A 26944-nucleotide genomic window follows, 5' to 3' on the forward strand; every position below is an offset into this window, starting at 1 on the left:
AGATCAAAGGATGAATTAAATGAGAGTCAGCAGAAGAACAAAGGAAATGAGCTCTTGATCAAAATGCACCCCCATTCTGCTTCCTCAGCGGGTAAATTGTGGCTAGCTAAAGTACCTGTGATATTGTGTTTTAAACTAAGTAGTATATACTTGGGCTTCATCCAGTTTCTTAACACACAGAACTTCTAAAACCCGGGCAACTTCCTAACTTCTGAGAGAGATTAAGATGTCTTTTGTTAATGAGGCAATTTTGGAATGCCCCTAGGTCATGTGAGGATGGGGGCCGGTTGCCAGGGGAAACAACCCTGTGATTGAGAGTTGGAACTTTCAGTCTCACCCCTCAAACTCCAGGGAGCAGAGAGGGGCTAGAAGTTGAACTAACTGCCAACGGCCAATGATTTAATCAACGGTGCCTATGTAATGAAGTCTCCATAAAAACCCCAAAGCACGAGGTTTGCAAGCCCCCAGGTGAACGCGTGGGGATTGTGGAGAGTGACACACTCAGACAGCATGGAAGCTCTGTGCTCCTTCCCACATAGTTGCCCCTGTGTATCTGTTCCAAATGACTGTTCCTGAGTTCTATCCTTTTATAATAAATTGATGATCTAGTAAGTAAAATGTTTCTCTGAGTTCTGTGAGCTGCTCTAGCAAATTAATTGAACCCAAGGAGGTGGTTGTGGGAACCTGTGATTTACAGCCATTCGGTTACAATCACAGGTGACAACCTAATCTGAAGCGGGGTGGGCTGGGGGCGGTCCTGTGGAACTGAGCCCTCAACCTGTGGGTTCTGAGGCTTTCTCCAGGTAGATAGTGTCAGAATTGAGGCGAATTGTAGGACACCCAGCTGGTGTCCAGAGAATCGCTTGGTGTGGGGACCCCCCTCCCCTCCCCCTCCCCCCCCCAGCACACACTGGAATTGGGTCTCAGAACCATTTTAGTACCTCAGAAGCAGAGCCAGAAGGGAAAGCAAATGAAGCTCTGCAGCAGGCATTATCCTTCGTACTTTCTACATATCACCTCGTCTAATGCTTACAACAACTATATAAAGTACTAGTACTGTTCCCATTTTACAGAGGGGGAAACTAAGGCATAGAAGGGTTAGGGAACCTGCCAAAGTTACAATCACACCGGGTGTATCATGGCTAAGCAGTGTACCGCCAGTGACCACTGCAGTGTGTGAAAAGACCTGCGGAGTCATGAAGCTGCCTTAGCTCACCCCAGGGTGTATAAAAGTGATGGTTCCCTATGACCCTGCACCAGGCAAAGAAGTCTGAGCAGATCCCAGAAGTCTGCTTACTGGGCGTGTTGTGAAGTGGATGTGTGTACTGAACTAGATGACCTCACTGCTAACCTTGTCTGTTTCTCCAAACTGTCTCCAGAGCAAACCACAGCAATGGACAAATCAACCAACAAGTACGTGTTTAGCAATGACATTTAAAAAAGGTTATCTGCCCGAATGTGTTATAAGCCTATCTATGATTCGTGTTGGGCAATCTGCCCTTGAGGGGGTCTCTGTCTAAGATGATAACACTGAGACACAAACAAGAGGACACAGCCAATGGGACAAGCAGTATACACGAGATATTCACATTGTTGGAGACATGCTATTGGATAGAACTTTCCTTGGGGATGCAATGGTCTTTATCTGTGCTGAACAATATGGCAGCTATTAGCTACATATGGTTATGAGCATTTGAAACATGTCTAGTACAACTGAGAAATGAATTTTAAAATTTATTTCATTTTAATTAATGTAAACAGTCACTTGTGGCTAGTACTTAACTGTGTTGGACAACGCAGGTTTAGAGACCATGAAATCAACACACAGCATGAGATTATTGGCTGTGGGGGTCACAGGATGATGGCAATCTCAAAGTTAGTGAGTTCCATGCATGAATCTACTCCACAGCAGCAAACAGACCTCCGAAGCCTGCTCAAACTTCTTTGCCTGGCCAGGGGTCCTCAGGGGACATCCATGTTTAAACGCACTGGGGTTGAAGCTTAGCTTCTTGACTCCACCCACGAATCTTTTCACAAATTGCAAGAAAACTATAAGGAACCCATCAACTATGCTCACTCTATCACCTAGGACAAGGGTCAGCAAACGTTTCCTTATTAGGCTTTGCAGGCTATAGAGTCTATGGCACAAGTACTCAACTCTGCCACCATAGCATGAAAACGGCCACAGATCATACTTAAATGAGTGTGGCTGCGTTCCAATAAAACTTTATCTACAAAAACAGGCTGCAATCTGCCAACCTCTGGCCTAGGACATTTTTTAGTGATTCATACTTTGAGGTCATGCTTTCATTAAATGTGTACTGATCTCTCATTCTGATAGAGCACGCCACAGTTCATAAACCAAGAGACGTTACCTCTTAATCCTCACAACATCCCCAACAGCTACTGTGCTGGCTACTCTCCAAAGATGACCCCCAATGCATTACCCTCCCATTGTTCATGCCCTGTGTAGTTTTCTCCCCGTGGGTCAAGGGTCTGAGCTGGCCCTATGCCTTGCTTTTGATTATTAGCACACAGCAGCAGTGATGCTGCACTGCTTCCGAGGAGGCTGGTTCATAAAAAAACCTGCAGAGTCCACCTGAGCCTGTTGGAACTAGCTCTGGGAGAAGCTAGCCACATGTGACCGGCATGCTGTGAGGAAGGACACATGGAGGAAGAGAAATGCCCACCCAGCCCTCAATAATTCTAGCCATGCCAGCCCATGTGAGAGAAGAAGCCCTCAGCTGATCCAGCCCTTGCCACCATCATACGAGAATCCCCAAGTAAGAAGTGCCCAGGTGAGCCCAGTCAGCCCGGAATCACAAGAGATAATAATAAATTGTCATTTTAAGAAAGATAAAGCTCTTGTTCTTAGAGGACTCATAGCCATGTCCAATGCATGCATGTGGAGCAACATTAAGAGCTGCATATTGCTCTACAAAGATTTTCTTTTGTTCAGTTTAAGTGAACTTCGCAAAATTAAATTTTGTAGCAAAAAAGAGATCTGATCTTTTTAAAATTAGAAGTTTTGTTAGAACGAATGATTAGGGTAGAAATTGAATGCTAGTTCATAAATTCCTGATGGAAAGGAAGAAGCCCAAAGTTAGACACTTTTTATTTGAAAGGTCTATCTCGAGGTTTTCACACAGTTCACATATTAGAACGAGAAGCTTCTACATGATTATTTCTTCTCTTTTAGGTATATCATTGTTCTCAAATATTCTCATTCAGATTTAGTAGGTCTGGGGTGATATCTAGATATTAGAATTTAAAAAAAAAAATCTTCTCAGGTGATCTGACATTCTAGTATTCAGAACCACTGGCAATAAGTCACTGTTTCTCAAAGAGTTATACTCTTAGTTAAGATCATTTATTTATTTTTTAATAAAATTAATTATTTTTATTGCTTCTTCAAGGATATTCTTTTTTCCTTTTTTTTTGAATTGGGGTATGGCTGTTTTACAATGTTGTGTTAGTTTCTACTGTACAGTGGAGTTCCCTGTGCTATACAGCAGGTTCTCATTAGTTATCTATTATACATATTAGTGTATATGTGTCAATCCCGATCTCCCAATTCATCCCACCCTCCCAAGAATATTCTTAAGTAAAACTTTTTTTTTTTTTTTTTTTGCGGTACGCGGGCCTCTCACTGTTGTGGCCTCTCCTGTTGCGGAGCACAGGCTCCGGACGTGCAGGCTCAGTGTCCATGGCTCACGGGCCTAGCTGCTCCGCGGCATGTGGGATCGTCCCAGACCGGGGCACGAATTCATGTCCCCTGCATCGGCAGGCGGACTCTCAACCACTGCACCACCAAGGAAGCCCAGAAAAACTTTTTTTTACTGTGAGCCCATGGAGGTGAAGAATACTTTGACTACTGCTATAATTTGGTGCCCTTTCCATAAGGTTTCTTTTTTTTTAAGGATTTTATTTATTTATTTTTTTGGCTGTCTCGGGTCTTAGCTGCAGCACACAGGATCTTCGTTGAGGCATCGGGGATCTTTTGTTGTGGTGAGCGGGCTCTTCATAGCAGCATGCGGCCTTCTCTCTAGTTGTGGTGTGCAGGTTTTCTCTTCTCTAGTTGTGGCATGCAGGCTCCAGGGTGTGTGGGCTCTGTAGTTGTGCACACGGGTTCCAGAGTGCGTGGGCTCTGTAGTTGTGGAGCGCAGCTTCAGAGCATGTGGGCTCTGTAGTTTGCAGCACTCAGGCTCTCTAGTTGAGGCACATGAGCTCAGTAGTTGTGGCACACGGGCTTAGTTGCCTGGTGGAATGTGGGATTTTAGTTCCCTGACTAGGGATCGACCCCGCGTCCCCTGCATTGCAAGGTGGATTCTTTACCACTGGACCACCAGGGAAGTCCCTACCATAGGGTTTTTAAAATTATTTATTCATTCATTCATTCATTTTTATTGGAGTATAGCTGCTTTACAATGTTGTGTTAGTTTCTGCTATACAACGATGTGAATCAGCTATATGTATACATATATCTCCTCCCTCTCACCCCCTCTTCAATCCCACCCATCGAGGTCATCATACAGCACAGAGTTGATTTCTATATCTTTTAAGGGAAAAGCACCTTTTTGACCGCTTGGTCTCCAAATATGGTTTTTGATTGGCTCATCTTAAAATTAGAATTTATTAGGTGTCTTCAGAACACATGCATGCTGGGCATCCCAGCCTTTTTGGAGAAAATGGCCACTCCTGGGATAGGATGCTTTCACTTACCCAGTAGTGTGAAGGTCTTCTGAGTCTCTATCATGTTGGCTCTGTCATTCACGCCCTCAATGATGGTACTGCCCCCCATTCTCGTATAATTAAATTCTTCTGCACTCCCTGAAATCAAAAGTAAGGCTGTGATATCTGTGACACAGAAATTTGAACATACATGTACATCAGAAGCGAGAAGAAAAGTTCACACTTAATGTGCTGTCTTAAGCACTTTACAAATGTCTTTCCACTTATTCCTTAGAATTCTACGTTGCTGACTCAGAAGCTGAGGCTCAGAAAAGTGAAGTGGCCTGCTCTTGGACCCACAGCTGACCGCAGGGCAAGAATTAAAACACCGGACTGACTCCAGAGCGCATGGTTTCTGTTCCCATACCTAATAATTTTATACAGCATTACTGAGGTTTACTGAACGTACGATTAACTGTAGAAAACTTGATAAGTTTTGATAAACATATACCATTATAAAAACATCACTATGGTCAAGATAATAACCATATATGCATCTAATATCTGAATAGTAGGGAAGCCTTCAGAAAGCTCTTCCATGTTCGCTCTTCACATTGTATTTGGCAGACAAGGCATGGATATTATCATTATATGAAATCTGGAGAAACTTAGATTCTACAAGTGCAAGTAACTTCTCCAGGATTAGGGAGTGTGCATTCAACTCCGAGACACTAGACAATTCTGTCTACCAACATGGCACAAACGACCAAGACAGGAGAGCCGTGATACCACCGGAGTTGGGCCATTTGCACGAACCGACAAATAGCTCATTAATTATGGTTATGATTAATAATGATTTTGAGTCATCAAGGAAATTCAAATTATGATAGAGGTACTCTGTCTCAGAAGACACGGAAATATGTCATAGCTGTTAGAAAAATGACCATCCAAGAAGTTCAGATAAAAAGAAAAGTTTGGGGACTTAGATCAGTAAGTCCCAGTGGTCAGAAGGCCTTCTTCAGGTAGTTCTAGCTGGATGGACCACAATCACTCTGGAATTTTGAAAAGAACCCTGGAGTTGAAGGGGTCCCGTATTCCTGGACTCACTTTGCCCCTAACTAATCTATCTCCTTAGTTAAATGCATCAAGTCCACCCCTGGAACCCAAGGATCTTATGTTTTTGGACAGAATACTTTTTTTTTTTTAAAGTGACGATATTATAAGAAGATGAAATTAACCTAGAATTTAAATTCCTACGTAAAAAAGAGACTCTTCCACACACCATGCATTACGTACCCAATTTAAGATGTTTAAATTCCGACTGCTGTGCAGATGCACAAAGCTGATAGAAAATGTGGTAATTTCGCTCATTTTCTGACTGTAAAATAAAGAAAAGCCCTGAAATTACACAAGCCCTTTACAAATGAAAATGTGAGGTTTTCAACAAGAGGGTCTTAGATGGCTAATCTGGATTGACAGTTCTGCTCTCATGGACACAGACGTCTACGTGTGTTTTTGCTGTGACCCAACTTCTTGCCTCCACTGGCTCACAGAGGGAGAACTGGTGGCCCAAGATCACCTTCCAAATAACCACCACAGAGAAAATGTTATTAAACGAAACGTTCTACGAAATGGAAATAATGTAGTTAGTACCAGGTGAAATTTTAAAGAAGCTCCCTGCAATACAAGGTTTACTGTTACTCTCCTTCTGGGCCAAAATGATGAGAGTTTTCTCCATTTTATGGACAGAAGCCTTTTTCTTAAACCCTGCCTCTCTAGATCTGATCCCATTCCCTTCCTGATACAAAAGCCAGTCTAACAGCTTTGTCTATTTCAAGTAGTCTTTGTGTTCTAGAAAGATAAACTTGATTTTTAAATGCTAAGGACTTACATGCCTAAAACTGAAAGTCATAAACTTTTCCCTCAACTATATAATTCCACTAATACTGCACCTACTCATCAATTTTCATTTTTAAGAAATAGAAAAAAAAATAACCCAAACTGCAAATGAAATATAGGAAAACTGTATTCTTCAAGTCACAGAACAATGTAGGTTTTCTAATGAATATATGAATGTGAACTATACTATAAAAGTTGGGGAAAAGGAAATTTAATATTTTTATCCTTACTTGAAAGACAACTCTGGATTTCTCCAGCAGGTAAGTTCTCATGTTGGCTCCTATAATTTGATTTCTCTCATCAAAACTGATTTCTGTGTATTTCCCAAACCGACTGCTGTTGTCATTGCGGGTGGTCTTGGCATTTCCAACAGCCTACAAAATATAGTAACAACATTAAAAAAAACCTTTGCATCAATATTATTGGAGCAGTTACAGTAAAATCCAGTCCTGTATGCTGGGGAAAAGTCTGATTATAGAGGGAGGCCGGGGGGCAGGGGCTTGCAGGGAATAAGACACATCCTTAGGTCTCCTCAGTCTCACCTCAAGGCTCTCCTCAGTCTTACTGGTAGACACTGAGCGGGATCAGAAAACACACGGGTTCTGATGTTTTAAGACCCTAGGTTCCTTTTTTACTATCTGTGTGATGCTAGAAAAGTTATTTCATCTTTCCAAGTCTCAATTTCTCTAGCTGTAATATGGGGAAGTATGCATCTTACAGAGTTGGGAGAATTAAATGAGATAATATACAGTGCCTCAACTCATCTATGCCTAAAATATTAGAGATGCTCAACTCAAAGTCTACATCCTTCATCCAACCTTTATTTCTGTCCTTATCCCTTACCACTTCCCTACTCGAACTTTCTACTCAACCAAAAAACTGCCTTCTTCCATCCCTCCCACACTGAGCATGATTTTTTCCTTTTACTTCTGCTACTGAATTCTGTCTCTCCTCTTGCCCACCCTGCTCTCCCTTCCTGGGCACCTTCCATCTGGAAGTACCCTTCCTACGCACACACGTCGCATTCCTGTCCAGGCCATCATGCTTTTGGACAACATGTATGTACTGGCAGGCAAAAGTAAACCAAAGTAGACATGGTCCTGCCTTCATGGAGCTTACAACAGCGGGTGAGACCAACCCTAAACAAATAACCACACAATATCATCCACTGGGCATTTAACAGGGTAGTGCTTCCTGACAACCTTTTTACTGCCATCTTGGATCATGATTTATCTTTCTATTCGAATTTAAAATATGTTATGTTAGAGGAGTCTTAAAACTTGGGGATTGGACCTTATTTTCATTACTTCCTGTATTATTTCGGCACAGTGGCTTAAACAAAATAGGTGGTCTAATAAATATTCATGGAGGATTTTGATTCAAGAAAACAGGGAGAAAGGGTCTAGGACTCTAACGTTCTTAATTATTTGCTATGCTTCCAAATAAATCCAAATCAATCCCCTTCCCAATTTGCAAGGCAGCCAGAGTTGGCCTCTGGGCCCTCTCGTGAGCTGTCAGATGCCCCTTCTTCCTTGAGGGTTGTCTCCTTACCCCTGGGTGCCATCGTGGTTGGCCTTGCCCACATATCTGAGCCAGTCAGTGGTGTGCTGATGAATCACCCTCGGGGAGGGGAGGAGGAACAGTCTGGATATGTGACATTTGCCAATTTGTAAGGTGTAAATACTTCCACCATGACTGATTTCAAACTACCAAAGGTTTAACAATAACTTGCAAAAGAATTCCTGAATGTTTAACAATCAGCTCATGAAAGTTGGTGCTGGTTTGGCTGGAGAACACCACTGGTCTTGGTGTACCAGTTGTCTCTGTGGTTGAGGAAATTTCCCCTGGGATATAAACGTAAACAGGGGACTCCTGAAATCCTGATGGTGGAATTTCTAGCCCAGCAGGTAGAGGAGAGAGGGCTTGGAAGCAGCAATCTATGCCCCAATCTCCTTCAAATCCCACCGGAGAACAGACTTCCTTGCTCCTTCCCTACCCTCACTTCTTTGGTTTTTTAAGGAAGGGAACTCAAGTTAGCAAGGACAACACACAGGCATACCTTGAAGATATGGTGGGTTTAGTTCCAGACCACCGCAATAGAGCAAATGTCACAATAAAGCAAGTCACACGAATTTTCTGGTTTCCCAGTGCATACAAAAGTTATGTTTACACTATACTATAGTCTATTGAGAGTGAAACAGCATTATGTCTAAAAAAAACAATGTACACACCTTAATTTTAAATATTTTATTGCTAAAAAATGCTAACCACCATCTGACCCTTCAGCAAGTCAGAATCTTTTTGCTGGTGGAGGGTTTGAAATACTGCGAGAGTTACCAAAACGTGACACAGAGACAAAAGTGAGCAAATGCTGTTGGAAAAATAGACTTGTTCGATGCAGTATTGCCATAAACCTTTAACTAGTTAAAAAAGAAAAGAAAAAAAGCAATATCTGCAAAGCGAGGTATGCCTGTATACACGAACCAGCCCACTTCTCCATACACGCCTCTGCCTCTGTCCCCACTCCCCACCCCCACCGGGTACACACCTCAGTTATGGGGTTCGACGCCAGAACCTTGTCTTCCACGCGAGCATTAGTGCTGGACTTGCTGACGGTGGCGAAGTACCTCATGGCATAGCGAGCAGATACTGTCTTTCCAGCACCCGACTCCCCGCTTACAATTATTGACTGATTTTTATTATTTCTAAAGCAAATAAATAAAAGGATTTTTTTAAATATTCATTTCTTCCTATTAGGCAATATATACTCATCAAGAAAAATGCAGATAAGCCCGAAGAAGGGACTTTGTTTTATCACTTGAAAGTAACTCTTTTTAACATACCAGTGAATTTCCTTCTAGTCTTTTTCTCTGTGATTCTGCTGAACACACAGCTTTGTTTCGTGTTGTGTCCCCTGTGCTGAGAGTCCCCAAGAGCAATCCCAGATCAGTGATCCACTAGCAGGACTCACAGGACTCAGCACACATTTGCACTCATGGCTAAGATGTATTACACCAGAAGGATACAAAGCAAATCAGCAAAGGGAAAAGGCATACAGGGCCAAGTCCAGAGGAGGCCAGGTGTAAACTTCCAAGAGTCCTCTCCCAGTGGAGTCACACAGGATGCACTTACTTCCTCCAGCAATGAATTACAACAACACACGGGAAACACTGTCTACCAGGGAAGCTCAACAGAGACTCAGTGTCCAGAGTTTTTACTGGGGGCCGGTCACATAGGCATCCTCTGCTATCACACACCAAAATTCCAGATGCCCAGAAGGAAAGCAGATATTCAGCAGGACCACATTGTTCACACAAACAGTTTAGGTGCAGTGAGCCACTCTTAGCAATTAGGAAATGCTGAGAACCTTCCTGAAATCCAAGTTCCCAGAGGTTTGCCACAGGTCAAACCTGCAAGCAGGTTTCTAAAGATAGCAGTCTCAAGCCTATGTCAACTCCTTTCTGTATATCCCCACTTAAATATAAAAACATTTTAAAGACATCATTTGGAGAGCAATTACTTGAAATGTACTTGGGAACACGTGTGCTCCATAAGCCAACATGCTCTGTTACACAACTTAGAGATCTTAAAAAATGCATTAAACTTTTTGTGTCATTAGATCATGATGGCAGAACCTTATTATAGTTGCTGTCCTAGCACCACTTATGTGCCAGGTGCTTGGTGAAAACTTTACCGGGATTCTCATTTAAGCCTCACAAAAATCCTATGCCACATACTGTGTATCCATTTTACAGATGAGTAGAACAGTGACTCAGCGAGGCACAGAACACACAACCTCCCTGTGAACACTGGAGCGGACCTTAGAGAGAGAGCTCCTGGCCTCAGTGAGGAAGCCAAGATGCTCAGGAGGTGAACGACACTCCCAGCGCCCCTCAGCTGCATGGAGTGGGACTGGTGTTACTAAAGCTGGGCTCTCCGGACTCCTAGTCTAGCATCAGCAAGTCCAGTAAGAGCCTGCCTTAGGTTCGGTTCTGCTATTACAGTTAGACAGACCTCCAGAGGAAACTGGCTCTTCAAGCTTGAACCTGGCTCAGTCCTGCAGCTCTAACGAGCTCATGCTACTGACACCCAGGAGCAGTCCTGGCCTGTCAGGCTCTGAGCCACACAGACTCTAATCTTGCAGATGCCCTGGAGACCTGCAGGGGCCAGGGTAAATCCCAGAACCACGGGTGTTTTCACACTGGAAAGAACCTTGCTGTGGCAGAAGCCAAGGTAACTGGCAAAATTTTTTGGAACCTCCAGGATCTTTCATTTTCTGGTACCATCGGGCTTGGCTGCCCTCTACTCATGAGCCTCCACACTACCCACAGGGCTTAGGAAAGGGGGGAGACTTTTACATCATTCGTCACAGCACCAGAGTAGGGACGGCAGGTTCGGGTCCAGCTGGTGTCCTCTGAGCCTGGCTCGCCTCCCAGCCTCTGATGTGTATACAAAAGAGAGGGAGTCACACACTCTGCTGTGGGCTGACAGGTGCATCGAGGCATGGAGGGCACCTGCTGAGACTGAGGACGTGGGGTTCGGGTGTCCCAGGTTACTGGCTTTTAATCAGTAATTTTCTACCCAACATTCATCCTCCCCTGCTTCTTAGGGACTAGGCCCCAATTCTTAGTGGACATGTTGCTGCGTATATGAAAGACTACATATCCCAGCCTCCCCTGTGGCTAGGCATGGTCATGTGAGTAGGACCTGACCAATGAGCTGTGAGCAGAAGTGCTCTGTGGGGGTTTCTGGGAGGGCTCCTTAACCAGGAGGGGCACACCCTTCCCCTGGGACACTCTATAGCCTAGAAAAGAGAGAAAGAAGGCTGAGTACTTGCTTGGCCCTGAAGCCAAGGATCCCGCTCCAAGGACTGGGAAGCTGGAAGGCACTGATCCTTGATGACTTGGTAGAGGTGGTGTGCTAGCCCTGGACTGCCCATCAGACTTCTCTGCAGGAGAGAATCATGCATTTCTACCTTGTATAAGCCACCATTATTTTTTCCTGGTTATCAGCAGCAGAGCTTGGAATGGGTGCTCTCTGAGCAGCTAGCTCACAGATGAGGATCCTGAAGCTGAGGGAGATCAGGGCTGTGCCCAGGGTTATGAAGTAAATGTAGCAGACCCAGGTCCTGTGTCTCAGGTTTTATCTGTGAAATAAGGGCATGATGGCGGTTCAACAGACTTCACAGATGTGTTCTAAGACTCAAAGGAGACCACTGTCTGTGAAAGTTCTTTTGCAAACTGTAAGGATCTACAAAGATCCTTTTACAGGTCAGGATGTTGAAGCCAAAATAGGATAGTTACGGGGAAAAGAAATTACACGTGGAGTCTAGAAATCTGAGCACAAATCCCAGCTCTGCCTTTCTCTCGCTGGGTGACCTTGGGTGGATGGCTTCACATCTCAGTCGTCTGACTACTGCTCAGGCATCCTCATCACACGCTCTTGTGAGGGCACTCAAGATGATGTGTGAGAGTGTGTGCACAGTGCCTGGTCCACAGGAGGCTTTTCATAAAAGCCTCCTTGTTTGCTAGCAAAACAATAACTTCACAGGCCCTACAAAAAACAAGTGGCAAAATCAGAATAAAACACCCAACCTCCTACAGCTAAAACCTGTGCTCATCTATCATTAGAGTCTGCTGCCATGGATGGGTAAAAATGCTTAAGCATCTCACAGTGAAGAATAAATCAATTTTCTTCCAACCAAACACACGGCAAGAAAAGCATGGGCTATTCCCAGATTGGTAGGACTGACTTGACTACCTAGAAGGGGCAAAACCAGGAAACTTGGTTTAGACAGTTACATAGCAAACAGTCATTTGCTACTTGGTACAGTCAGTCTGCTCTACCAAGCACCCCCACCGGTCTGACTGATGGTCACTTTTAATGAGACCCCGCCAGATGTCTCCCTTCCACTGCGAAGGCCCAGCAAATGCAGGAGCACTGAGAGAGCAAGAGGAAGCCCCGCCTGGCGGGAGGCTACCTGGCCATCTGCTTGTATGCCTCTTCTGCCACAGCAAATATGTGCGGGTCCATATCGCCCATGTTCTGCCCGCTGTAGGCGTGGATGATGGCATCTCCATATATCGGCAGCTGCTTGTAAGGATTCATGGCCACCAGGATGATTCCTGAGGAAAGATGTCAGACGCAGTGATGGGATTCTTAGTGTCACCTCTTTCTCCAAGTTCTTTTGAGAAACCGCAGCTCTGTCACTTATTAAATCTCCTGTGTGACTTTGGGCAGGTCACTTAATGCTCCGAATCTCAGTTCCCTGCCGAGGTCACCTACATTTCTAGGCTACTCTGAAGGTTAGATGAGATGACAGATGGCAATGCCCTAAAACTGAGAGGCTCTTACAATTCTCAGTGTAAACATAATGATAATATCACTGCCCAAAATAATAAACTTATCACATCCAACGAGAAACTCACACACAAGCTTTAACCACATATATTTTTCTTGGTAGTCCAATCTTAGTTTTTGTTGAAGACTCTCCCCACCTAGATACTTCGTTTTCTAACAAACTCTGAGATCAGATGTGTGTACCTTTTAGATAGAAACCTGGGCAAATTTTTAGGTGTGATTACACGTTTTGACAGAGTCAACATTTCTAATATAAACATAATATAAAACATAATCGGGATGCTCTAGACAACGAGCATTAAGTTTCATTCCTGCGCTCCTAGAATTGCTCTCCTTACCACTGTAGGTGTAAATGAGTTTGGATTCTGCAAAGCGGATTCTGAGATTGTGGAGCACAGCAGGCTCGTGGAGATAGCTGAGGGCCGTGAGGTCATTCTCACCCACGAGGATGTCAGGATTCCGAAGTGGAGGCAGAGATTCTGGATCAACGGAATAATCCAGCTCCTGTGGACAAAGATGAAATTAAAGTTCTGGAAGTAAAAGTTTTTTGGTGTTTCTGCTGAATCACTGTCCTCTTTCCTATCTACCCCACTTTGGAGTGACCCCTGACACTCTAAAAAAACAAATTTATGTATAGCAACGAGAAAATAATCTTCGTGGCTGACTTTTGGGAGCCAGGTGATCAAGGTATTGGCTGTGTGCCCTAGGGTGTGTCACTCACCTTCTCTGGCCCTCCCTTCTCTCATCTGTGAAAAGACTGGCTGGACCACATCAGGGGTCCTCAGAGCTACAGAGGCCTCAGTGAGGCGTGGCAGGGAAGTTACATGGACAGGGACCTGGGCATCCCATCCCAATGCTACCACAGGGGCTCTACTTGCATGTGGTTTAGCTGCTGGTGCCATGAAAGTTTTCATTTGGAAACAGGATTCTGTTGCTAAAATGACTCAATGATCTAAGGTCCCTTGAAGCTCTAAGGTTGCCGAATCTCTGTTGGAAGTTGACTTTCGTGGTGGTGAGAAGTGTCTAAAGGAGCCTGCGTGGGATGATGGTCTCTCTGTGAGAGGGCCCCCTATACAGGTGACTCCTGTCTGCAGCCACCTGTGTTCCCAAGGGCTGCAGGGCTGCCTATTTCTATGATTCTCAGCCCTGGGCTGAGTAACTGGCCCAGGATGGCCTGTCATCTGCTAGATTTCACCATGTATATTCCGAAAGTAGCTGCCTGAGCAGAATGAAGGCAAGGTCAGCATGCCTTGCGGGCCTTGCAGATGTCAGAGCATTAAGGGACCTTATTACCACCTGTTCTACCTTCCTTCACTTTCACTTCACAGCTTGGGGAAGTGACTTCAGCAAGGACACCCAGCAGGCTTGTTTCCCTTCCACCGCCCAAGCTGCCTTCCTTTCCATACCTGGTCCTGGACCAGCTGCACAAAGTGACCCAGCTGTCCCTTATCAAGAGCCCACTCTGCAGGCCCTGTGCCAAGGACTCAGCACTGGTTTTTCATCTGATCCTCAAAACTGCTTTCTAAGGAGGGCATGACATCCCTAACTAAGAGTTAAGGAGACAGGTTCAGAGAAGTTAAGCTCCTTGTTGAAGGTCACACAGTTCATATGGGTCTGGCTGACTCTGAAGCCTGCGTCATGATGCCTGGTCAACACTGACAGGGGTTTGGTTTGTTAGCTGGTTGGACTGTTTTCCATAAGGAGAGCAGCTCAGGGCAATCCGGGACAACTGGGCATGGATCCTCACAGCAGCTGCCTGCTCATTATCAATGCAATCATATTTATGAACCTGCCCCAAGCAGGATATTTTTAACCTACACACTTTTGAGAAGAAGATAAAGTGCTGCTCATACATAATTTATACTTACCCTGAGTTTTTCGGGGTTTTTTTTGTGGTACGTGGGCCTCTCACTGTTGTGGCCCCTCCCACTGCGGAGCACAGGCTCCAGACACACAGGCTCAGCGGCCATGGCTCACGGGCGCAGCCGCTCCGCGGCATGTGGGATCTTCCCAGATCGGGGCACGAACCCGCGTCCCCTGCATCGGCAGGTGGACTCTCAACCACTGCACCACCAGGGAAGCCCTCCATTATGTTTTAAATCAACAACCTCCTTTTCCAGTTCAGCCATTGTGTGTGTGTGTGTGTGTGTGTGTGTGTGTGTCTTATGTGTGAAAGAAACAGAAGGAGAGAGAGAGAAAGACAAATAGAACAGACAGTCTTTGGGGGAGGGGAGAAAATATGAATGTGAAGAACATGAGATCAACAGCTGCAAACAGAGGTGATATTTTCTTACATAAAGCAGGCTTTGTCCTTCATGGTATAGATAAAGGGTTAAGGTAAAAAGCAAGAGATGAATGGATAAAGAAGATGTGGCACATATATACAATGGAATATTACTCAGCCATAAAAAGGAATGAAACTGAGTTATTTGTAGTGAGGTGGGTGGACATAGAGACTGTCATACAGAGTGAAGTAAGTCAGAAAGAGAAAAACAAATACCATATGCTAACACATATCTATGGAATCTAAAAACAAAAAAAGAAAAGAAAATGGTCAGAAGAACCTAGGGGCAGGACAGGAATAAAGATGCAGATGGAGAGAATGAACTTGAGGACACGGGGAGGGGGAAGGGTAAGCTGGGACGAAGTGAGAGAGTGGCATGGACATATATACACTACCAAATGTAAACCCAATAGCTAGCGGGAAGCAGCCTCATAGCACAGGGAGATCAGCTCGGTGCTTTGTGACCACCTAGAGGGGTGCGATAGGGAGGGTGGGAGTGAGGGAGACGCAAGAGGGAGGAGATATGGGAACATATGTATATGTATAGCTGATTCACTTTGTTATACAACAGAAACTAACACACCATTGTAAAGCAATTATACTCCAATAAAGATGTTAAAAAAAAAAAAAAAGGCAGCCTGGCCACCTGCCATCTTACCTGCCTCTCCCCCTCCTCCTCTGAGCAGCTCATTCAGGGCCAGGAATGTCGCCTCCAGAAGCCCTGCTCATATTACTAAAGCAGCAAACTGCCACTGCAGCTGCTGCCCTGAGATTTTTCTCCCCAAAGCCATCTGGTCCCTAATCAGAACCTTGACTGCACTGGAGATACTCAACAAATGCCCCCAAGGAGTTTCTGATGGGAAGGGAGAGGCTAAATGGAAATAGCAGCTCCTCTGCCCCCCCCTTGCATTTACACACGCCTCCAGGGATTATCTCATCTGATCTTCAGCCGCCCTGTGATATGCTGTTACTAACTCCATCTGACATGTGAGGAAGCCGAGGGGCTCACTGTCACAGACTTAGTGGGATCTGAACCCAGATAGTCTGCCACAGACTGGGAAGGATTTGAACTCAGATAGTCTGATTCTAGAGGATGTGCTCTTAACTGCTATGTTTATCTCCCTTCCCAGGATCTGAGGAGATGACTCCAAATCCAGGACAGTCTGATTGGCAGTAATATGTCCTGTCTCTGCAGAGACCATTTCCATGCCTTGGAAATTCCAGCATTTTCATATTCATGTGAAATTCCCAGGACTAACTCTGACATCCAGATGGATCATGAATCCTTTGTCCAATTCTGCATCCAGATACTTGATTCTAAAAACCTAAGGTCAGCCTAGCTATGGATCCAGTGGGATGTCATTACAGCTATGGGGGGAAAGGACGACTCATCATGGAAACTTAAAGCGGAGATAAAATCTGTAGAAACTGGTAATCGAAAGCCATGACCAGCCTTTGAGAGGAACTCTTCACGAGCACGCTCTACCATGGGGACAACTGCCCAACCTCCTGGTCATCCTTTGCCTCTCCCTTGCCACACTGGCACCACAGAGCTTCCTCATAATGTCCTACCCAGCTGGGCTTCCTGTCCCCTTGTCCCATCTCCCATCACTCCTCCAACTGCCCTGTTACACTCCCTCCTGGAGGTCCCAATTCTTACCTCTTTCTATTCATCCTTAGACTGACTCTCCATTCTCCCACACCTCCCTCTCCCTTCCTGTTTTTTTTTTTTTTTTTTTTGCAGTACACGGGCCTCTCACCGTTACGGTCTCTCCCGTTGCGGAGCACAGGCTCCGGACGCGCAGGCTCAGCGGCCATGGCTCACGGGCCCAGCCACTCCGCGGCATGTGGGATCTTCCCGGCCCAGGGCACGAACCCGCGTCCCCTGCATTGGCAGGCGGACTCTCAACCACTGCGCCACCAGGGAAGACCTCCCTTCCTGTTTTCTATCTCCCTTCTTCTATATCTCTTCCTCTTCCCATCTTGATGTTTTTCTCTACCAGTTTATGTCTTGGGCTCAAACTACTTCCTCTCCAAGTTTCTCATCTTCATCCAGTCTCTGTGCTGAGACCCATAAAACCAAAATGGTAATCATTTTTCAGCATTCTCCCAACATTGCTGAATCCCCAGAAAAGCAGCACAGAGCACAGATCTGTCCACTGCATCTCATTCCAGAGAGAGGCCCAGCTGACGCAGGGCACTTTATGTCTTCATTAGGGTAGTGGGGGGTGGAGGCAGGGAGGTGGGGAGGGGTACAAACACACGGGTGGATCCACAGCACCAGCTGGCCATGTTAGGTGCCCCCTCATGTGCCCTCTGCCGAAGGTGCTCCCCTCCCACACACACCCTACAGTTTCTCCTTTATACATCATGGTAGTTATGATCGAGGACCCTCACCGTTCCATCCTCCAGCAGGAGACGCAGGACTTTGGCACCAACTCTATAGTCCTTTGCTATTTCGGCAGACTTCCAAACTTCTTCAGGATCAGGAATCCAAACCCTGTTGTACTGACCAACAGAATAAGAAAGGCTTAATTTCAGCACTTTAAAAGCAAAACGCAAATCGTTAGATGATTAGACTCAGGGAGATTTCTTTCTGTCCACGAACGTCAGTAAATTCATTAGGAATACTTTTACCTAATGTTTGCTTGTGAGGTAATCGTTAGTGTATCTGCAATGCACCAGGCCTAGCTGCTTCATTTTACAGGTAATAGAATTCCCAAAGCCTCTTAAATACATATTGAAAAAGGAAAGCCGGGGAGTGGAAAGGAAATCTGTGAGTCTCTTCATGGGAAGATCTGAGCACTGTCTACAAGAGCTGGAGCAGAGGGATGTGGTTCACCACTGATGAACTATGGGGCTCTGGGCCGGACACTTAACTTCTTGTGCTCATTTTTCTCATCTATAAAATGGGCACAACAATACCTACTCAATACTTCAAGGTTTGCTGGGAGGTTACATTGGACTGAGTAGCTGACAGCACTTTGCAAAATGCTGTGGAAGTAGTGTTACAGCAGTGTTATCACAGTCTTTTCACACTGGTCAGCAGCCAACGATTCCCAGATTCCCACCGTGGGGAATGTGGAAGTCCCGAGCTCAAGGTCCCACCTGGCTCAGTGCTGATATGCAAGTCCTTAAGCAGAACTACATTGCTATGTACTGAATTATCCCCTCAAAATTCCTATGTTGAAGCCCTAACCCGCAATGTGAATACATTTGGAGGTAAGGTCTTTAAGAGGCAATTAAGGTTAAATGAGGTCATAAGGCCCCGATCCGATAAGATTAGTGTCCTTGTAAGAAGAGATACCAGGGAGCTTGCATGCACACTCTCTCTCCACCTGCATGCACAGAAGAAAGGCCATGGGAGTTCAGTGAGAAAACAGCTGTCTGCACCCAAGGGGAGAAGCCCTCACCAGACCAACCCTGCCAACACCTCGATCTTGGACTGCCCTGACTCCAGAACTGTGAGAACATAAACGTCTGTTGTTTAAGCACCCAGTCTGTGGTGTGTTGTCATGGCAGCTCAAGCCGACCAAGACACACATCTAATATTCACACTCACACACTGGGAAGGGGGCAGGCTCACTCTCCAGAAGTCACCAGGGGCACCTGAATGCAGCTTGAGGTAAACACAAAGTGACTGCCATTCTCTATACTGCAGCTGTCACAGGGCCCCGTGAGTCATTCTTCTCTCCCCTGCATGCATGCTGCAGCATCATGCACTGACCACTCTTGCTTTCACCCAGATCCCACATTTCATATTCTCCTGTGGTCATCTATTTGTTTGTTTGTTCATTCACTCTTTCGTTCATTCATTCACCCATCCATTCATCCCATCCATCCACCCATCCAACACCTGGGCACCTCCTGGGACTTTCCTGGTGACGCAATGTTTAAGAATCCACCTGCCAGTGCAGGGGACGTGGGTTCGAGCTCTGGTCTGGGAAGATCCCACATGCCGAGGAGCAACTAAGCCCATGTGCCACAACCAGACTCAGGGAGTCTGCAACAAAGAGTAGCCCCTGCTCGCTGCAACTAGAGAAAGCCCGTGCACGGCGACGAAGACCCAACGCAGCCAATAAATAAATAAATATAAATAAATAAACCTAAAAAATTAAATCAAAAAACACCTGGGCATCTCTTATGTACGCGTCTGGCACAGTGCTGGATTACCAAGAAAGAAAGGCATCTCCTCTTAATCATCATGGTCTTCCTACTAACTCAGCCAATCTTTAACCTGGAGCTGCAAGTGCATTATGTGTATATTTGCAACTCTCTGCTCACATATCGGTGGTTTCTATCAATGGGGGCACCCCTACAGGATACCCTGATGTCCTGGGACATAACCAGGCCAAAAGGAACAAGAATTGGGAAGCACTCACATGGAGATATGACGTAGCACCCAGGAAAGCTCCTGAATCCAAAGGCTTAATAGCTCGGGATCCCAGATCTAGATGAAGCCTAAGAAGCCATACAGCGTCTAACCCTCATTTCCCAGAGAAAACTGGCCTTGGGGACTCCAAGTCCTCCAAAAGCAGAGCTGACATGAGCACCCAGTTCAGGCTGGTGCCTACAGTGGCATCTCCTTTCCACCTCCTTACATTCACAGGCCAAAGGAATATTGGTCCTCTGGCATTGTCCCTCAATGGGACAAATGGACCTTCTGAAGGTAATTGTCGAGTGTGTAAACTCTTGTAGCAGGGAATGTTTGTGCCTTTAGGAGAGAATGCTGCACTTATTTATTTATTTTATTTATTTAGGCTGCGTTGGGTCTTCGCGCAGGATTTCTCTAGTTGCAGCAAGCAGGGGCTACTCTTCATTGCAGCGTGCAGGCTTCTCATTGAGGTGGCTTCTCTTGTTGTGGCGCACAGGCATAGTTGCTCCACAGCACGTGGGATCTTCCCGGCCCAGGGCTTGAACCCGTGTCCCCTGCATTGGCAGGCGGATTCTTAACCACTGCGCCACCAGGGAAGCCCAAGAACGTTGCATTTTGCCTAAGTGCCTGCCATCCTTCTGAGTACAGTTCCTGGGCACTGAATTGGCACCAGGCATCATCCTGGATTCTGGGGAGAGTCACAAACAAGACACTGCCCTTTGTGAATATCTGCTTCTTAACAGCTCAGAGGGCAAACATCATGACCAAATGACGACCTGGATATGAGCCAGCTGAACACGTGGCTTGTGGACTGCTGGGGCCTTTCCACTGTGAGGAAATCTTCCCTTGGGTTGAGAGATCGCACCTTCAGGAGTTTTCAGTTACAAAAAAATTCTGGGCAATAATTATGACATTTTACTTTTCTTCTTTATAGTTTCATGTACTTTCTATAATTTGCATATTTTACTTTTATAATCAGAATATGCCATCTTTAAAGGCAAATATCAAAATATATGTTCACAAAAAGACTTGTACATGAACGTTCATAGTAACTTTCTTCATAATGGCTAAAAACTAGAAACAAACTCTATGTCCACTAACATGAGAGTAAATTAAAAAAACATAAAACTGTGGTATACTCATACAATGGAATACTACTTACCAGTAAGAAGAATCAACTACTGATACAAGCAAGAACATGAATGAATCTCCAAAGGCTGAGTTAAAGAAGCTGTACACAAACGAGTACATTCTGTATGAGTCCTTTAAATGAAGTACTAGAACAGGTAAAACAAATACAACGTGGGGAAAAGAATCAGAACAGTAGTTCCTCTGGGGGTAGGAGGGTCTGGGGAGGGAATCTTGTGGGGCGATGGCAACATTCTATACCTTGAAGGGGTCTGGCTTACATAGGTGTTAAGCCCTTTTCCAAACCTCAGAGAACGCACACTTAAGGTTTGTACCTTTCATTGTCTGGAAATTTTACAAAAAGAACTAAACAACAATGGAACTCTTAACAATACGCATACTACTATTTAGGAGGACATGTGTTGATGTATGCAATTACCCTAAAACGCTTCAAAAAATAAGATGGGCTGAAGACTGAAGTATAAAAAGATGGATAGACATGGGATATAACAAATATGGTAAAATAGTCATGCTAGAATCTAGGTGGTGGGACAGATACTCACCGTAGAATTTTTTCGACTTTTTTGTATACTTTAAATTTTCATAATAAGATGTTGAAGGAAATAAAGAATGAGTATAAGACAAAGTTTGGGGTGTCAGGACTAGACTAGGACAAAGTTGGTTGAGGAGCACATTTATTAAACTACTAGTTAATATAAGCTGCCTCACTTATCAAACAAAAAATTTATGTATATCATTGGTTGAATATCAGTCATGACTCCCTAAGTTATTTGGGTTTGCTTTAATTCTTGACAGCTAGCTAAGAGCAGAAGTGTGCTGAAATGTGGCACGGGATGAGTGATACTTGGGAGAGACAGAGGGAGGGAAAGGGAAAGAGAGAGAAAATGGAAGAATGACCTGGCGGGCAATGACACACACTCAGAGACACGCGCCCATGCAAATAGGTGGAGAGAAGCCTCACAAGCACACAGACACACACACCCAAACTCCACACACACTTGTTGCCATGGACGACTATTTTCCATGTCAGGTCTGCTCCTGAAAGTATTTATTGCGAACCTCATAAAGCTGAAATCATTAATACTTTTTTATAGGATAATATTTTTATGATAATTGGGAATACCTCATTTATCAAGAATTGGCCACTACAGAATTTTATAGCTGAAAGGGTCCCAGGAGATTGTCTACTCCAAGCTGTCAAAGTTCTTTTCAAAGCTTGCTTCAAATGAAATGGTGGTAGCCCACCATGTTCTGCAGCTGAGGTCTCTCAGGCCCTTCCATGGAAACCTGAGGCTCTGAGAAGTGATGAGAGTCACTAAGCTAACCCAAGGCCTTTGTTTTCCTGATCCCCAAACTCAAGCCCAGAGAGGTCAATAACTCACCAAATACCACACAGAGAATCTCAAAGGCCAGGACTCCACGTAACCAGAGCTTGGGACTCCTTCTTTGAACCACTTGTTAATTAAATGAGTCTGGCTCTGAAAATAATCCTGAACACTCAACTGCAGCCATCTACTTGAGAGCGCACAGGCTGGTCTGTTTCAGCTAAAAGTAGCCTTAAATGCATTAGGACGTATGGAACCAAAAGTCTGCTTCTCTTCTGGCGTGAACACAAATGGCTTCCTCAGCCCCGGATTCTCCAGGCTGCGCACACCCCGGCAGGCCTGATGCCTCTGCCGGCAAGGCTGTCGGCCATTTAGGGCCCCGCAGCTGAGACCCAGCCTGGTAAGTAAACATGCCCAAGTTTACCTGGTTCCACCTCAGTTCCACCCATTCGGTCCCTCCCTTCCGCCTCACATTCCTCAACCCACAAGGCAATGCTTCAAACCGGAGAGAGAGCTAACTGCAGTGTCTGGACAAACGACATGAGGTCATAGGACCTCCCCAGGGTGGCTCCTTCCTGTGGGGCAGGAGCCTCCTGACTCAGGTCACTTGCCAAGCCCTCCGGGGGCTGCCTGCAGCAGGGCCAGGAGAGCAGCGAGGCCTGCCGCCCACGCCTGTCCTGGGAATCTTCCCCTGTGGAGGGAGATCAGGGTGCATCCACGTCCGGGAAGGCTCCGGAATGAGGCAAAGGCTTCAAGAGGAAGGGCCACATCCTCAGGAACAGGCCAAACCCACCCACCCCACATGCTCAGATACAACCAGAATGGCATCTTCTCATGTCTCCCGCCTATTTGAGGGGTCTACCGGCAACAGCCACAGAAATGGCTTGGAGACTTTACATGGCGTATGGGATGACAGGGGTTTTCTCCTAGCCACTCTCTGGACTGGAAGGGGGTCTCCACATTCTCCGTCAGCCAGGCCAGGGCAGCGACACCACGCTCCCTCTCTTCTCTTCACTCGTTCCTCCAGGCCTTCCCAGCTCCCCAGCCTCCTCCCGTGTCTCCCTAGATCCCTCCCGGCCTCTCCTCATGATGGGCTGTTTCTGGAGAGTTTCACCCATTCCCGCAGCTTCCACGACTGCCCTGGCACCTGTGCACCACTGAGGCCTCCAGCCCAGATCTCTCAGTGGGTCTAGACCACATTTCCAACTGTCTCCCAGACGTCAGCCCCTAAATGTCCTCTGACAGTCACAAATCCCAAGCTTGAGTGATCATTATGCCTGCCCCACACACAATCTTCCTCCTCAGTTCCCCTACCCGTCACATCAGAAACCTGGGACAGCGCTGGACACCCTCTCCCTCCTTCCCTTAGCCCCCAACAATCAAATGGTTATCAGGTGCTAGGACGCCTATACGTAAACAGGTCTCACCTGTCTGCCCCATCCACCCGCAATGCCATGGCCATCCATCAGCTCCCCCTATGCTGCGCCCACCAGTCTTCTCTTGATGGGTACCGCAACCTGCGGAGTGCTTCCTCAACCAGGCTGAGTACCAGTTTCCGTGGAGAGACAGATTCCTTTACCCACACCTGAATCAGAATTCCCGTGGGTGGGGCCCAGCAAGATGAAAGTTCCCCCTGATGGATTCTGATGAACATCCAGGCCTGGGAACCACGGTCCTGGCCAGTTTTCCTACTCAGGCCTCACCTTCTTTTCAATCCGTCCTCTGCCTGCTGCCACCCAAACCACCAGCAGTTTCTAGAACATGCCAAGCTCTTCCTGGCTCTCTGCTCTGCACTTCTGTTCCTTCCACCCCCAGTGCCATCCCTCCTCTCCCCATCTGTGAGCAAACTGCTCTGAGCAGTCAAGAGTCAGCTCAGGATTCCCACCTGTGGTACTTTCCCCACCACCCTCCCCGCCCCGAGGCAGGACTGGATGCTTCCTCTTCAGCGCTCTCTGCTCCCTCCCCAGCTTTCAGGTAGCTTCCCATCTCCCCCACTGGCATGTGAGCTTCAAGAGCTTTGTCTTTGTGCCCTGGAACTCAATACAACGATTTCCCCACGGCTAGCACTCCATAAAAACATCTACTGAACAAAAACTCAAATTCCAAGTAGTCTGCACCAATAAACTTGGTATTTTAGTCTTTATGTCCCTTTTTTACTCTTTTGAACTATCCGTATATAATACGATAGAAAAACCTAATTTTCCAGGGTGGTTAATGTCATATAGAAATCTAAAAGCTGCTTAGAATAGCTAAATGGAAAGTTATTAAACTGAGCTTTGACCTTATTTTAGACAGAGGCCCTGGACTGCATTTCTCTTGACCTTGCATATCGGAGTTTCCACAGAATTTCTGTGAAGATGTCTTGTGAGTTCCTCAAGCACAAGGAAGAGAAAGAGATGGGTGAAGGATATATGATTTGTGAATCTGTGGCTAAAACCTGAGTTCTGGTTAATTAGAAAGGTCTTTAGAGGCATGCTATACAGCTCTACCGCCTCACCCTCCATTCATCACTTTCACCAGTATCTTAGATAAAAAACCAGAACACATGTGTATCAAATATGCAGATAAAATGATCAGCTAAAGATGATCAAGATACAAAAAGGTTTTTAAAAAGCTTCAAAAAGGTTTTGACAAGCTGCAGAACATTAAACACTAAACAACAAGACGGAAAATTTAAAAGGAATAAATGTGAAGTCCAATAGTTAGGTACCAAAAATTAACTGTATTACGATAGCATCACTATAAAAAACAACTAACTTTTATTAAGCCTTATGTGTCAGATATTGTGCTAAGGATTTTACACAGGTAATTCAATCCTTACAATGACTGGTAAGACTTAAATCCATTCTACGGGTGTGGAAACTCAAGAGAAATTAAGTAACTTGCTCAATGTCATCCAGTTAGCAGAATCAAGACTTAGCCCCAGCCACCGTGCATGTGCATTCCAGGGGCAGCATGTAGCAGCTCTGCTTAAAACAAACAGAACACTGACTTAATGCTCGCCTGCACTGAGGGCCGCTCACAGGAGGCTGCAGCTCCACGAGTTCCACGGTACTCTGGCTGAGCAGACCAGATCTAGAGAATAGTGCCACAAAGATGGGCACAAGGAACTGAAATTCACCCAGAGGGTGGTGGCCTTGATGGTGAAGGGTCTGGAATGATGCTGTAAGAGGAAAAGTTGGTGGTATCATCACTCTCCTCAAGCTCTCAGTCCTGCCCACAGCTCATTCTAAAGAGCTCCATGTCTTTCAACTCCTGCCACCCAGCCTCAGGTCCACCATTACCTTCTGAAGCTATTCCATGCCTGGTGCCTTTCTTAAATCTTCAGATTCCATTCCTCCACCAGTTCCATCCCTTCAGCCTGTGACCATGCCCAGCTGTCCCCTCTCTCCCGCACGGTTCTACTAAAAGAGAAGCAATGCCAAGGACTTCCTGGTGGCCAAATCCCATGACACTTCCTCAGCCTTCATCCTCCTTGACTTCTCTGCAGCTATAGAACTGACTGCTGAATTGTTATTGATACACATGGTCTTCTTACTTTGCATATTTTATATGTTTATGATCACAGAGCAGATGCATTTTTGTGCCGTCATTTTCCACGTAACATAAACGTTTTCCCATGTTGTTATGAACTCTTCACAGTAGCATTTTTTATGGCTTTATACTATTCTATTCTTCTATCTATAATTCACGTAACTCTAGCCCTCTTCCTGGACATTGGGGTTGGTTCCATTTTAGTTATTAGAAGGAATAATCTGATAAATAACCAGATGTCGGAGGAGGCAGCTATGAAATGAATGGACTTTCCAAAAATCCCCTGTGTGTTGGGGGAAAGGTCAGATCCCTTGAAGAGAAGGAAGATGATAAGGTCGTTGAATAAGGTGGTGAGAGTAGGAGGTATCAAGAAGATAGGTTTTAATCCTAGCTCATCGCTTCTATGTAACCTTAGGCAACTTACTTAACCTGAGCCATCTGTAAAAATGGAATAGCAATAACTAACACATGGCATTGTTTATTCAGATTAGATGAAAGACGTTCTGCGGATAAAGTTCACAGAGTTCTGAGGATGGCATCTGGCACATAAGAAGTACTCAATGACTATAAGATAAAAGTAACTATCATCAACATCATCATCGTCATGACCATAGCTCTTTCTGAAAGCAAAAAAACTCATTCATTCATGCATGCACACATCAAACATTTACTGAGTCTCTACTGCTCCCTGTTCTCTAGAAACCCTTGGTCAATAGGGGAGACAGAGTTAAGGAGCTGTTACAAGTCATCATGAAAAGTGCCTGGATGGAGGGGCTGGCTGCAAAGATTTCTCAGAAGAGGCACTGCTCAACAATGTGACTGACAAGGGGTTAATATCTAAAATACACAAACAGCTCACACAACTCAATATAAAACAAACAACCCAATCAAAAAATGGGCAGAAGACCTCAACAGACATTTCTCCAAAGAAGAAAAACCGATGGCCAATGGGCACATGAAAAGATGCTCGACATTGCTAATGACTAGCAATTAATTAATAATTATTAATTAATTGAGAAATGCAAATCAAAACCATAACGAGGTATCACCTCATACTGACCAGAATGCCTGTCATCTAAAAGTCTACAACTGGGACTTCCCTGGTGGCACAGTGTTTAAGAATCCACCTGCCAACGCAGGGGACATGGGTTCAAGCCCTGGTCCGGGAAGATCCCGCATGCTGCGGAGCAACTAAGGCCATACTCCACAACTGCTGAAGCCCACATGCCTAGAGCCCGTGCTCCACAACAAGAGAAGCCACTGCAGTGAGAAGCCCACGCACAACAAGGAAGAGTAGCCCCCTCTCGCCACAACTAGAGAAAGACCGCGTGCAGCAACAAAGACCCA

General features: G+C 45.5%; 1 protein-coding gene across 1 annotated transcript in view; it reads right to left on the reverse strand.

The window, feature by feature from the left end:
* MYO5C (myosin VC) overlaps nucleotides 1–26944 on the reverse strand; it is a gene marked incomplete at both ends in the record, with an annotated part of 116250 nt that overhangs the window by 85163 nt on the left and 4143 nt on the right. Inside the window, 7 exons of the mRNA XM_082649405.1 lie at nucleotides 4723–4830; nucleotides 5968–6049; nucleotides 6801–6944; nucleotides 9119–9275; nucleotides 12551–12695; nucleotides 13269–13434; nucleotides 17612–17757. Of these exons, the coding sequence (XP_082505531.1) occupies nucleotides 4723–4830; nucleotides 5968–6049; nucleotides 6801–6944; nucleotides 9119–9275; nucleotides 12551–12695; nucleotides 13269–13434; nucleotides 17612–17757 (948 nt within the window). The remainder of the gene's footprint in view (nucleotides 1–4722; nucleotides 4831–5967; nucleotides 6050–6800; nucleotides 6945–9118; nucleotides 9276–12550; nucleotides 12696–13268; nucleotides 13435–17611; nucleotides 17758–26944) is intronic.

This window comes from Grampus griseus (assembly GCF_964374135.1).
Source record: "Grampus griseus genome assembly, chromosome: 2".
NCBI lineage: Eukaryota > Metazoa > Chordata > Mammalia > Artiodactyla > Delphinidae > Grampus > Grampus griseus.